This window comes from Pteropus medius, unplaced genomic scaffold (assembly GCF_902729225.1).
Source record: "Pteropus medius unplaced genomic scaffold, Ma_sr-lr_union100, whole genome shotgun sequence".
NCBI classification, from domain to species: domain Eukaryota; kingdom Metazoa; phylum Chordata; class Mammalia; order Chiroptera; family Pteropodidae; genus Pteropus; species Pteropus medius.
The window spans coordinates 36,189,623-36,203,058 of record NW_024344378.1 but is presented as its reverse complement, the minus strand read 5'-3'; the positions used below and the strand labels follow the sequence as shown (position 1 = coordinate 36,203,058).

The following is a 13,436-nucleotide window of genomic DNA, read 5'->3' as shown; positions in this document are numbered from 1 at the left end:
GCCTCACACCTTTCTGATTTCAGTGAAAATATGCTCATCCCAGGGGCTTGCTAAAGATTCTTTTCTTCCTCATCATTATCATCAAATGATACTGCCCCTTAACAGGTAATATAAATAAAATGCATTTCTCTTTCAATGGTTTAAGTCTAATTAATAGTTTAAGAAAAGGACTTGGTAAGGAATCCATATGCCTCCTGGTAGGTAGGTGATCGTTAGTATATGCTGTGATTTATTGATTATTAACTTTTACTGCTGTTACTCTTTAGGGATCCTGCAAAACTGCAGTATTTTCTGGGTAAATTATTTTTAGCAGGGGTTGCCTATGGTGGGTTCTGTCAGTCACAGCAGCACACCTTGCTTGTGGGCCCGGGACTTGGCATTCATCTAGCTCCAGCTCTTTCCCAGCCCTCATCCTATCCATTTCCGACTAGCCTCAGCCACTGACAGAAGTGCTGTCATTGGGCTTCGGTGGCACAAGGGAAGGTGTTACCCACCCTCTCAGTCTATAATCGAACAGGAAAGAAGCCGACTGAAAACACACAAGGACCTAATCAGACCTTTGATGTTACACAAAGCAAATTGCATTTCAAGCTCTAGAGAACCCAAGCCATTCTAAATCTGCTTAAGACTCATCCAGTACCAAACTGTGATCAATGTTTATTTTGGAAAAGTGGATCGTCAGTATTTTCAGATTCCGCTTATTCACCCAGAAAATCTCTGTTTCCCTCTTTCTTTGGAGTAGTAGGAGTAAAAGAAAGCCTTGGGTTGTCCTGACTTGTTTTCTGGGCAGATCTGAGGAATTTGTTTTGGCTGCTGCTTGAATAACTCTATATAGAGTCCTGTGATGGAGAGACTCTTATCCTGGCCATCCTGACTCAGTGTCCTCCTGTTCCCCACTTCTGTGCCCTCACCTCTGTAGCACGGAATGCCCACTTCTGGGCTGATTCTGGGGTGGGGAGTTAATGAACTCATTTAAAAGGAGAATGAATGATCACAGGGAAAATTTAGGCACAGAGATGCCTAAGTCAGAGAGAGGGTTTGGAGCAGGTTGTTTCCCCTGTATTTTATTTTTGTCCAAGATAAAAATGCTACTTAAGATTTTGGAGGAGAAACAGAATCATTCCTAATTTTTCCATGCTTTGTAGTTGTTAGGTAGCTTCTTTGATCTGTTAGTGCATTTGTTTGTACACAAATCTATGCTTTTGTATATAAAATGGAATCATTACTCTTTTGTTTTTAAATATGTGGTTTTTACTTAGCATATTCTGAAAAATCATTCCATGTTGATAAGCAGAGTTCGCCATCATTTTTAATGGCTGCTGAATAACTTTCTATTTCTAGGGACTCCTCCCTTTCTCTTTTGTTTTCTCCTCTCTCTTCCTTCCCTGGCAATTCTGTTATCTCTTTTCTTCCTTATAATCTATCATCTTTTTTTTTTCTAGCTCCAATTTATTCTTTCTTCTTCTTCTTTTTTTTTTTTTTTTGCACTTAACATTTTGTAGTATACACTCTATAACATATGCAAATGATATGACATAAAGAGAGGATGGGGCTGTGTAGTTTGGGGCTATGCTGACTCTATGACTCATACTGAAATAATTTGTTTCCATTTTTTTGTTGTTGGGGCTTTGTAATATTTTTTATCCAGGTTCTATGAGAACAAACATGACAGTATTTTGAAAGCCTTTCATATCCCCAGAAGGAAGAAGTGACAAAGAGGCAAGACATTATAATGAATGTTGATGATCTTTATTTAGGAACATGACAGTCTCAAGCCCTGTGCCACTTCTAAGTCTTGATGATTTATCCTGTTTCCACAGACCCTGCACCAGTCTATAAAGATGGTCAGAATGGAGCAGACAGTGCACCAGAAGACCCCCAGTCTGTCGGGCCCAGCCGGCTGCTCTATCACATCACTGATGGTGACAACCCCCTGCTGTCACCGCGATGCTCCATTTTCAGCCAAAGCCAGAGATTCAACTTAGATCCTGAATCAGCCCCTTCTCCACCCAGTACTCAGCAGTTTATGATGTAAGAAAACCTTGTTTTCTTATTATCTTCATTTTATTGTTTTTTAAAACGACTATGTTTACAAACTGCAATCAAGTTTTTGTCTGAAATAGTGCAGACATGCCTACTAAATGCAATTGTAAGACCTGAACAATAAATGGTGAAAATCAGTGTACTTTCTAGATGGGATTGCTGTTTCAGGCCTTCATATTTGACCATTTTTGGTGAAATAACCAGAGTGCTAAGTAAGTATATATGTGTGCAAATGTCGGGAGTAGCATTTTTGATGAGCTCAATATTCTTTCCGTGTCTGACAGTGGGCTTAGTAGATGGATTGTGGCAATAGTTAGATTTTTCTTAGATTCTAGAAAAGTGATAGCTTACAATAGCTGACCCAGCTCCTCTCCCTTCCCCCCACCAAAAGAAGTAGAACTATATGTTCTTTCCTTCTTTTGTGTGTAATTTCTACAGAGAATTTTGATGCAAAGCTAAAATGAGATACATTTGGTTAAAAATACATGCAGGGCATTTCTAGTTTCTCTTTAATAATTCCTGCTGCTATTCATGAGTTTATTCAAACATAGGTCCATGGACTCTGTATTGATAGACTTGAGGAAGTTAGCGAATTATTGCTAATGTAAAGTGTGTGTAATGTGAGAGGGTAAGTGCATCTTCTGGAGAGGAGGCCCATTTCTTTCATCAGATTTGCAAATGCTCTGTTATGTCAGGAAAAGTTAGCTCCTCACCTAAATCTTCTTTGAAAATGTCAGTAAGTGTGGCTCATGCATTCTGCTGAGGATAATGCTACAATAGAGCTGTCTCTTTTTAGTCTTAAGTTGGTCTCCTCCAAGCTTTAGGAAATGCACTTCCTGGACTAATATTCTGACTTTTGTACACTAAAATCCCTGATGAAATTTGCCCATAATGAAGTTCTGTGATCAGAGGTCTCCATTAATGAGCAGATGCTGCCATAAGAGATTAATCAAATAATAAACTGTCCTCTGGACTTCTTTGGTAATCCAGGAAGCTTGGCTTGTAGACCAGCAGCAGTATTTACTGGAAGACCATTGTTTTGGTGATTCTTTTCCTCCCTATATCATTGCAGGCCCCGAAGTTCTTCACGGTGCAGCTGTGGTGATAGTAAGGAGCCACAGACCATTGCCCAACTCACCAAGCACATCCAGAGCCTCAAGCGGAAAATTCGGAAATTTGAAGAAAAATTTGAACAAGAAAAGAAATACCGGGTAAAAACCGTGGGGTTTAATATAAGAAGAACATAGATTATTGTCAAGAGATGAGTGGGCTTTTCTGTCCTTTTTTGGGGGGAGGGAGTAGCCCTGTGTTTCCATTGGCCAACCTAGGACCTGTCAAAAATTGAGTTCCCATCCTGGTTCTGTCTTGTTTTCACATGCTGTCAGTTGATAGCTCCTACTAATTCATTACAACTCTTATTTCCAAACTGATTTGATCTTTGTTCCTCCCCACCCACCCCCGCCCCCCCTCCATGAGGAACCTTACTATCACTAGTGTTCCTAGGACTTGAATTTGGAAAGCTTTTGAATTATGGTCTTATTTTTTCTTTAACCCATTCCCATTTGCATTTTGATAAGAACCTATTGAGGACCCAAAGAGCAGGATTTCTAATTACTGAACAGAACGAGGAAGAGTTTTCTTTGGCATTAAAGTAATTCTTGGTTGATAAACCTCTCAAGTGATATCTTTTAACACCACTATAAGAACAAACCCTGATCCATCCTTTTCTGTCAGAGAAACACTGGCTTCATGCTCATGCTGAAGGTTGCAACCATAAAACTTTTTATTTCTTGGATAAGAAACAGTAGAGTCAGAGGTGTCTTGATAGCCAATGCTAGTTGTATTTATTTTATTTAATGGTGACTATGGCATAGAGAAAAATCATATTCATGTAGAACTGCACAAAGGTATTGGGTCTCTGGCAGGGGGCCCAGAACAGCTTCCTATTAGAATAGAAGAGAACTGAGAATACTGTCTTATACATCTTGAAATATTTAAAGTGTCACTAAGCACCTGGTACAGAGGTAATCGGAAGGTCTCTGTGAGTGTGGGATAAGTTCTGGGAAGGGAGGTGAGAATGGGTAATATACCACTCTCTTGTTTTCTTGTCTTGTGTTTCCCACAGTGGCTTCAAATTCATTAAAAGAGAGAGTTTAAGGACTGGTTTTTAGCTTTGCAAAATGGATGACATATAATCAGATTGACTTGTAGGACAACCTAAGAGTGTTGCAGATTCTTCTCTTATAGGGAAGGAGGGTACTCGACACATTGGGAGTGCAGATAAAGAAACTGAGGCCCAGCGAAAACTTATAGCTTGCCTAAGGTCATGCTCTATTAGCTCAAGCTTGAGTGGTTGATTAAAGATGAGTAGTTTTCACAATGGAGGAGTAAAAGTAAAATCCGTACGTGTCCACATTTTGAAAGCTCCGGTCATTCTGAGAGACACTGAATTTCCCTGTTTGATGCTGGGGTGTTATTGGACCTGGGATGTCCTCACATTGGAAACTGTAGTGTAACAAAGAAGTAAGGCTTCATTCCCAGGGCCTGTTAATAATTCTCACTTGGCAGTTCTTGAATCAGACTGATCTGGATTTGAATCTAGCACCAGCCACTTAGGAACTTTGTGACTTTGAACTTGGTACTTGACATTTCTGATTCTCAGTTTATCCACCTGTAAAGTGGAGTTAATATTAGTAGTGACCTCTGAAGTTTGTGAGTATTAAATGAAGGAGTGCTTATGTAATGCTTATTATAATGTTTGGCATAAAGGAAGTAAGCGGTCCTAGATAATGTTAACATTTTAATCTATTTGAGTGATATTTGAATAGGCTATCTCATGGCAGCCTCTGCCTTATTGAAGGAAAATTATATACATTAATTATCCATTGCAGGCCTTTTTTACCTGCAGCCACAGACCCTGGATTACTTTTCTTAACTATAACAACCACCCATCAGCTGCCTATTTTGGAAGAGAATTTCTTCTGGCACCTCTGGCCTTTGTCTAGAGAAGCTTTGAGTCAGAGCAGACACATGTCCACACACTGAAACACTCATGCATGCAAATGGACGGATCCAGGAGCGGTAAAGGAAGAAGGCTTCACTGCTACTTCAGTGTGTATAAGTCTTTGGAGTAATCAGAACCTTCCATGTCTCAGGAAACAGGGCTTCTCCTCACCCTTCCTGTCAGAGTGCCAGGCTGTACTTAGAGGTTTGACCTGTCAGTAGGCTTTAATTGGTTGCTCTATGTAAGGCTTTCCTTCCTGGTGACCTGCCTGTGGAATTGCTAGCACTGCCAGGCCTCTGTGCTAGTCTGATACCCTGGTACAATATAACATCTTTCCCTCTCTATTGAATGTAACCATTTCACATTCCTATCCGAAACCATGTTTATTCCCGTCAAGTGATTTTACATTTAACTATCATTAAAGTTGTGGACCTGAAAAAGGCTGTTTTAGCCAGATGGCCACTTTCAGTGGAATTAGAGAATCTTAGAATTAGAAAGGGTCAGCCAGTCTTATAACTTATTTAGCCATTGAAGAAACTGAGGCCCAGAGAAGGGAAGTGACTTCCTCAGGATCATACAGCAAAGAATTGACGCAGCCAAGATGACAACTCTTTTCATCTCTAAATCAGAAATCCTTCTAAAGTGTCTTTTGAACTGTCTTTGGCAGACCAAAAATCTGATCCAGTGACTCGGGATCCCCATTTTAATTACACTGAACAAAATCTACACTGCATAATTTCTGGGTGTATGGTCCTTAGGTGTCTATTAAACTAGAATTATTCAGTTCAGAAGTTAGAAGGCATGAAGATCCACACCTTGTGTATGAAAACTTTCCATGTGATTTGAAAGCTGCTATCCTTGTGAGCTTGATTTAACCTCTTTTGAAAGTTCTGTAGGAGAGGGGAAATTAAAAATTCATTTCAGAAAATTTCAAGCTTTAAAATATTTTGTCAGATAGATGATTAGATAAAGAAGCTGTGGTACATATATACAATGAAATATTACTCAGCCATAAGAAGAGATGAAATACTGCCATTTGCGACAACATGGATGGACCTCGAGATAATCATGCTAAGCGAGATAAGCCAGACAGAAAAATTGAAAATCACATAATATCACTTATATGTGGGATATAAACTTAAAAGCAACAAATGAACAGGACACACAGAAAGAGACTCATAGACATGGACTATAGACTACTGGTTACCAGAGTGTAGTGGGTGGCGGGAAGGAGAGGTAGATGGGGTAAAGAGGGTCAAATATGTGGAGACAAAAAGAAATCTAACTATGGGAGGTGAACACACAGTGTAAATATATATATGCCTTATTGTTAGAATGTACAGCTGAAACTTATTGGATTTTGTTAACCAGTGTCACCATAAAAAATAAATATATTAAAAATAAAAAAATTAAAAAAATATCTTTTGTCAGAAAATTTAGCCTTAAATTTCTAAGTCCTGTTTGAGTAGTGAAAGCTCATTTATTTAGTGGTTATTGGCTTAGAGTCTTAGATTTTTGTTTTAGTTTTTAACAGTATTTTGAAAGATGGCTTTAATTATGTGAAGTATATACAGTGAGAAAGACATGTTCCAGAGAACATGGTGTGTGTTTAGACCAGAGTGGAGAATTCTGTGAGGATTTAGAGAAACCAAATGCAAAACATTGACCATATAACCAGATTGTTACCCACAGCAAAAGTAATAGATTATATATCAAGGAAGTATCACAGTGCATCATCCTAGAAGGCCATGGGTAGGACCCAGCTAAGCTCTGTATTTTGGAGGAGTGCCCACTTGGGTCACTGTCCACGGTCCTGAAACCAACCCTAGGAAAAATATCACTCATTTTCCTTCAATCGTCTTTTTCATCCTGATTTTCAAATGTAAGGTTTTTACAAAATTCTGAAGTGAAGTGTCTTATGTTTCACAGTTAACATATCTAATCCCATGTACATTTGATGATCCTGTCATACAAGCACTGTTTTTCCTTTGAACTTGAGAGAAACACGATCCTCTCCCTAGGCTTCTTTCTCACCAACAACTTGTTGATGTTACATGGATTTAGTGGATCCTTAAACATGGCAGAGCCCCTAGACTTAGTCACTAACAGTGCACACATTTCTGGCTATCATTATGATGTTTATGATTATGTCATCTGGAGCATTACTGTATAGTTCCTTGTATGTCCTCAATTCAAAGTAACCATTAATCTTCTTGAGCCTGCAATTAAGTTACTGGGTGACCTCAACTCTTTTAAGGAAGTTTCTTACTGATCCTACGGGGTGTAGGCTAAATATGTTTGGCTATCCTCTTCTAGTTTTTCTTTTCTGTAGAAAATCAGTTTTTCTGCTCTGTGAAGAAATTCAGAAATTGAGGTGAATGATTTGTATTAACAGAGTCATATCCTTCTAAAATCAAAAATGTATTCTTATTGTCACATCTTAGTGTGATTAGCTACCTGGTAAGACATACATACCCCTATGCATTTGTTAGTGAAGACCTATTCAGTGTTCCTTTAAAGGTCTGGCAGTAACACTACTACCTATCATCACTGTCAGTAATAACAATAATAATATTTATAATTCTAACTCACACATCTATAGTGTTTAGCATATGCCTGAAACTATTTTCAGTGTTATGCAGCCTGATGAGGAAGGTGCTATTATATTTGATAAATGAAATAGAGGCATAGAGAGGCGAAATAATTTGCTCAAGGTCACACACATATGATTAAGTTTCATTTTAAGGTTAGCCCAGTAGGATATTGAGTCTATAAGCAGTGAGAGGATTAGAAATCTGGGTATCTCCCTGACATACTGACTTCTTAGACTATTGTCAGTTTTAGAGGTCTTAGAGTCCTTTCATCAGCTTGGTGGTTATGTCTGATAGGGGCTAAATTTTCCAGTTTGTCGGTATTCCCCAGGCAGTTTGTAGTCATAAGCCATGTATGTGAGCACAGGCAAGGGAGTAGTGCTGGTTTGTATCAGTGTAGTCATCTACATCAATAAAGAATGGCCTGGCAATGAGGTGTGAGCTGTAGGTGGCCCACAAGGTGACTGAGGGTTAGAATCTAGAAGGCATTGGCATGGTTAGGACTGTGAAATGCTAGGTGACCAGGGCTGTTTAGAAACAATGTCCACGACAAAGACGAAAGTGTGGAGAGGAGGTCAAGAACATTTGCTCTGTTTTTCAGAAGCAACTTCATTAGTTGGAGTTTTTACTCCTGAATTTTTCTCCCAGCTTTATAAGTTTTCTTCCTGAACTATCTCAATGAAACTTAGCTGTTAAATAATTATTTTTCTTTTTCTCTTTACTTCTCCCTTTTCCTCTTCCTCCTCCCCTCCACCCCCATTTCTCCCTCCCTCGGTAGCCTTCACATGGTGACAAGACTTCAAATCCTGAAGTCCTGAAATGGATGAATGATTTGGCTAAAGGTCGTAAACAGCTCAAAGGTAAAGCCAGCCAAGGTTCTCTTTTCTGAGGGGAAAAAAAAAAAGCAGTTAAAATAATGATAATGTTCTCCAAGAAGTTTTTTATTTTTTCCCACCTGTGCTCTCTTTAACCTTTTTTCCCACCTAGATTGGAGGTCCTAATTTGAAATAAAGGCTCCTAGGTCCCATTCACTGTTTGGCCTCATTTAATAAATCTTTGGAATTTAATAAATCAAGTGGAATGATTTACTTCAGTGCCAGGAACATTTCAACATGTGGAGCATTAACTTTCCTGGGTTATTGGATTCTTGGATGTTAGAAATAGAAGCCTGAAAAGTCATTTACTCCACAATCATTGCATAGGTGAGGACATTTATGTCCAGAGAGAGGGAAAGTTTACATAGCTGGGCAGTGTGGTAAGCTAGGTGTAGAACTCAGTTCTCTTGCATCTTAATCTAGCGTTCTTCTTTCTCTGTCTCTCTGGTGATGGTGGAGTGAGTGTTAATTAATTCTAACATCAATTTTAAAGGACTATGGTTATTTACCAATAAAATGTTATTCTCTTCCTCTCTTCATACTCATTTCAATACTTAGAGACATAGGAGTTTTTCCAAATTTCAAGGATGACGATTAAAGAACTGGAAGGGAATATTAATTCGGTGGTATTAAACTGTAACGATGTAACAGGTTTATAAAATATGCAGTGTTTAAACATCATGCCAGAGTCTAAAAACAAACATCGAACAAAGAAAATGAGCTATGTAATTGAGAAATCAATATAAATAACCTCACTCAAACAACCTGTCCCCTAACATATTCTGAAATGTAATTCCCTGATAAGTCCCAGGTGGCTTTTTAAATTATGTAGCTTTATGTAAAGCCACATTACAATAATGATGATTCCTAGATTTTAAAAGCTTATGAAATCTGTTAAGTTGAGGCTGGCACTTGCATCTCTGCTTTCCCATCCCTCCTGTATTTCCTCAGATGTCTGCATGTGTAATGCCTTCTAAAAGTACTTGCATTTCCACAGAGGCTCTTAATGACCACAAAACTTTGAAAACCTAAGTAAATGAATCTTTGAGTGTAGAATTTCAGGTACTCTGGTAGGTATCAGATGGAAACTTGGGGCTAGGTACCACTGATCTTCCTCCACCTCCATGAGATCCCAGCCTCCATGAGGGTCCCTCTATTTTCACATCTGATTTGGAGCTTAGGCTCTTTGCCCTGGTTATTAAGGCTGTCCTTGCCCCATGGAAAGTCATCATCATCACTGTTCATTTCCACTGAGTTGGCATCAGGGGAGGGAATTCCTGAAAAGATCTCTGCTCTTACTAGGGCCAGTGAGTCATCTTCACTCATGGTAACTCATGGCATTTGTCTTAGAATTAAAGCTGAAGCTGTCAGAGGAACAAGGGAGTATTTCCAAAGGCCCACCTAGAAACTTGTCCTGTGAGCAACCCATAGCCCCCAGAGATGATGGGAAGCCGGAAGCTGTGGGCCCTGAGCCAAGCTCCTCTGGAGAGGAGACTCCGGATGCTGTGACATGCTTGAAGGAGAAGAGAGAGCAACTTCCCTCTCAGGAGGATTCTAAGGTAACTCACCACATCTTCACAAGGCCCCAACATTCCACATAATGCCAGTGAGATTATGGTTTTGACTCATTTATCAGAGTACTTTGGCACCACATAAACATCTTTAGGAGACTGACTCTGAAATTTCAGTCAGATGAGTTCCTAGTGGGCTATTGGCCATGATCTATGGGAGTTACCACATGATTCCAGGGTGTGTTGCCATTCTGGAGATTATAGCACTGCCTGTTGATGGGAAGCAAAAGGCAAGACACTAGGGCATATCATCCCTTTCTCCCACAGTTTCCTCTGATAAATTAGCAAATGAACCCAAGACTAGGATTATAATCCCATTTTTATTATCATATTTTATTAAATAATAAAGCAGGAATGAGGTAAAAATAATAATGAAAGTGCTTTAGTATTTTATATAATAAAAATAGAGAGGTAGGGTTTTTTGAGGAGTCTTAGGTATGATGTCTAAAGACTTTAGCTTTAGACATATTCATTTTGAAATCTCTGTGAGACATCCAGATAGAGTTGTCAATTAGACATTTGGATATATGAGCCTGGAGCTCAAAGAAAAGATTTACTATATTTTACAAAGGAAAAGATGAGAGCAGTTAGCATTTACCTGATTAACCCCTTCTCATCCTGTATATCTCTGCTACATTTCTCTTATGTCAAGAAACCTTCCTGTCTCAACTCAAAGAGTGGTATGGTTTCCGTTCATTTCTTAAGAGTTGTAGCTACCCCATCATAGCTCTGACTATGCTCTATACCATTTTATCTCTTATACTATACTTTAAATGTTTTGAGTAGAAAGGCTGTCTATTGCTCATGATTCTGCAGTGTCTGTACATAGTAGGTATTGAATAAATGTTTGCTGAGCAAATGAACAGATGAAGGAACAAACTACCATATTTAACCTTGAAATGAAGTCTTATTGAGGAGAATTCTGCTTTTACCTATTCTATTATACATTATTTGGTCTTAATCATAAGGTGACAACATATGCAAAATCTCAAAGATTCACTATAATCCCCTGGACTAGTCCTTTAATTGGGACATGTGATCTACAAGTAGAAATGGGCCCTTGGACACTTCTATCTTTATAAAATAATGTTAGATTTAAAAAATAACCAATATATTTTGTGATGAGTGAATAGAGGGTTTTATCCACTTAGCTAACCTATTTCCTCTCCCCCAAAGATTCTAGATTCTTGTGATAGCCAATGGATAAGTGGATAACTTCTGTATGTATATATGTGTATATATATATTATATGTCATATAATATATACCCAAACACATCTGTGGTTTTTCATCCTGCAGTGCCTCTGATGGGCTTTCCTGTATTTTATAGTTACCTTGACCGCTTCTGTAAAAGCAGCTTGGTCAATACCAAAGTTCTAATTAATATGCTCTACTCAATTGACCAGGGCAGTGGGGATGACTTGGGATTGGTATAATAGACTTAGAACAACACTCAGCACTTGAATGAGCCACTTTCTAACCATGTACACTTGACAAGTGAATGAATTCTCTGAGATCCAACTTCCTCACCTATAAAATGCAGATAATAACTACTTATATAGTTATGACAATAAAGGGAGGTACCTGGTGACTGGTGGGCAGTCATTTATTGTGAAAAGCTTTGAGCACTTATAATGTATTGTTAACTATGATACGTGCTGGATATTAAAAATAAGCAAGATACAGAAGTCATGGGGGTTGCTGCCCTCATGAAACTCGTGATCTCCAGGGAGTCGGGATACAACAAGCAACTCAAAATCATTAAAGATTTTGATAAGAACTGTGCAATTACAAACAGACAATGTAATAGAAAATAATGGACATGGTTTCTGCTTTATGCACGGTATTTAAGAAGGCCAGTAAGGTGATATTTAATGAAGAAGCAGCAGCAGGCCAAGAGAGTAGCAAGGAACATTCTAGACATATGGAACTGCAAGTTTAAAGGCCTTGAGGGAAGAGATTATGTGTACGTGGAATTCTTGGGTCTGAGGGCTGGAGCACTGAGTAGCATGAGGTCAAGTCAGATAGATTCAGGCCCATCACACAGGACCTTTTAAGCTGTAGAAAGTATTAGGAAGCTGTTGAGTGGTTGTAAGCAGGAAAGTGACATGGTGTAATTCACATTTAAAAGATCTTTCTGATTGCTGTGTGAATAGAGCGGAAAGGGAGGAGGAAATGGGTAGCTTGGACTAGCATAGTAGCCTTGAAGATGGAAAGAAATAGACATATTCAAAGTATATTTTTGATACAGAATTGAAAGGACATACTGAATCATTAGGTGGGAGGGAGTGAAGGAAAGGAAGAATCCAGGATGGTTCTGGGTCCATTACTGAGATGGGGAAAATTAGAGGAGGAGCAGATTGGGAGTGAGTGTGAAAACTCAAGAGGTCTGTTTTAGATATGTTAATTTTAAGAGGAATAGGGTGACCAACCATCCTGGGTTTCCCTGGATTTTGCTGGTTTTAACACTGAAAATTCCATGCTCTACAAAACACCTCACTCCTGGGCTACTGGGATAGTTGGTCATCCTACCGAGACATCTAAGTCAAACAGGGACATGAAAATAAGAGTCTGAAGATCAAACAATAAGCTCTGAGTTCTTTAGATGTCATCTTTGTTTAAATGATAATTTATTTTCATTATTTTAAATGAAGTATCTGTTAAACAATTTAATAAGTGTTAGAAGCCCCTTCAAATAAACATAGTATCTCTGCAGTGGGCTAAAATTAGGCCTTTTAAATAGGAGAGCATCTGTAGTAGAACATGTGGGCCTCACTATTTAATGCTGCAGTATTGTTCCTGGGAGAGTTGAAATGGCTAGTAAGCTATAAAGTGAGTCTTAAGGGGGAGTCTAGAAGCCACAGCTGGACCAAAGGGAGGATTGTAAGTTTCCAAAGTAGCTAGTATTATTTATGGCTTCTCGGTGAGCTCATTAGCATTTGAGATTATCTCATTAGATCCCACTTCTTTAAACTCAGATTGACAGATGACTTTCATCTTTCCTGCTGAAAATGCATTAAATATTAAAACTTCCAAGGTGAAGACATGTCTAGAGAGAACTTTCTTATGATTCTTTCTGAAATTTTTACATTTGATGTTTAGTCAGAGACCATACTAAAGCTGAGAAATCCTACAGTATTGCCCTATCAGTGCAGATATTGCTACTGAGTAATTTTCTTCCTCTTCCATCTATGGATAATTTTTGGAGATAATCACTTCTGGGTCACGTGGTATCCTTTGAGCACTGGAAATAAATGAATCATCCCATGGTTCTGATATTAGTGCCTATTTATGTCCCTTTTTTTTCTTTTGAAAATCCAGAATTGGTGCTGACTCATATACCCATTTTCTCT

The 13,436-nt window shown here is 38.6% G+C and overlaps 1 protein-coding gene across 14 annotated transcripts in view; it reads left to right on the top strand.

The window, feature by feature from the left end:
* Positions 1–13,436, top strand: part of FAM13C (family with sequence similarity 13 member C) — a 141,697-nt gene that overhangs the window by 115,492 nt on the left and 12,769 nt on the right. For 10 of the 14 annotated variants that reach the window (XR_005654762.1, XM_039871853.1, XM_039871854.1 and 7 more), the window contains 4 exons: positions 1,821–2,031; positions 3,116–3,254; positions 8,417–8,498; positions 9,864–10,072. Coding sequence is in view for 13 of the 14 variants with exons in the window: in XM_039871853.1 (XP_039727787.1) it covers positions 1,821–2,031; positions 3,116–3,254; positions 8,417–8,498; positions 9,864–10,072 (641 nt within the window). In the remaining variant the exon portion in view is untranslated. The remainder of the gene's footprint in view (positions 1–1,820; positions 2,032–3,115; positions 3,255–8,416; positions 8,499–9,863; positions 10,073–13,436) is intronic. The other 4 variants (XM_039871860.1, XM_039871855.1, XM_039871857.1 and 1 more) reach the window with 1 other exon arrangement.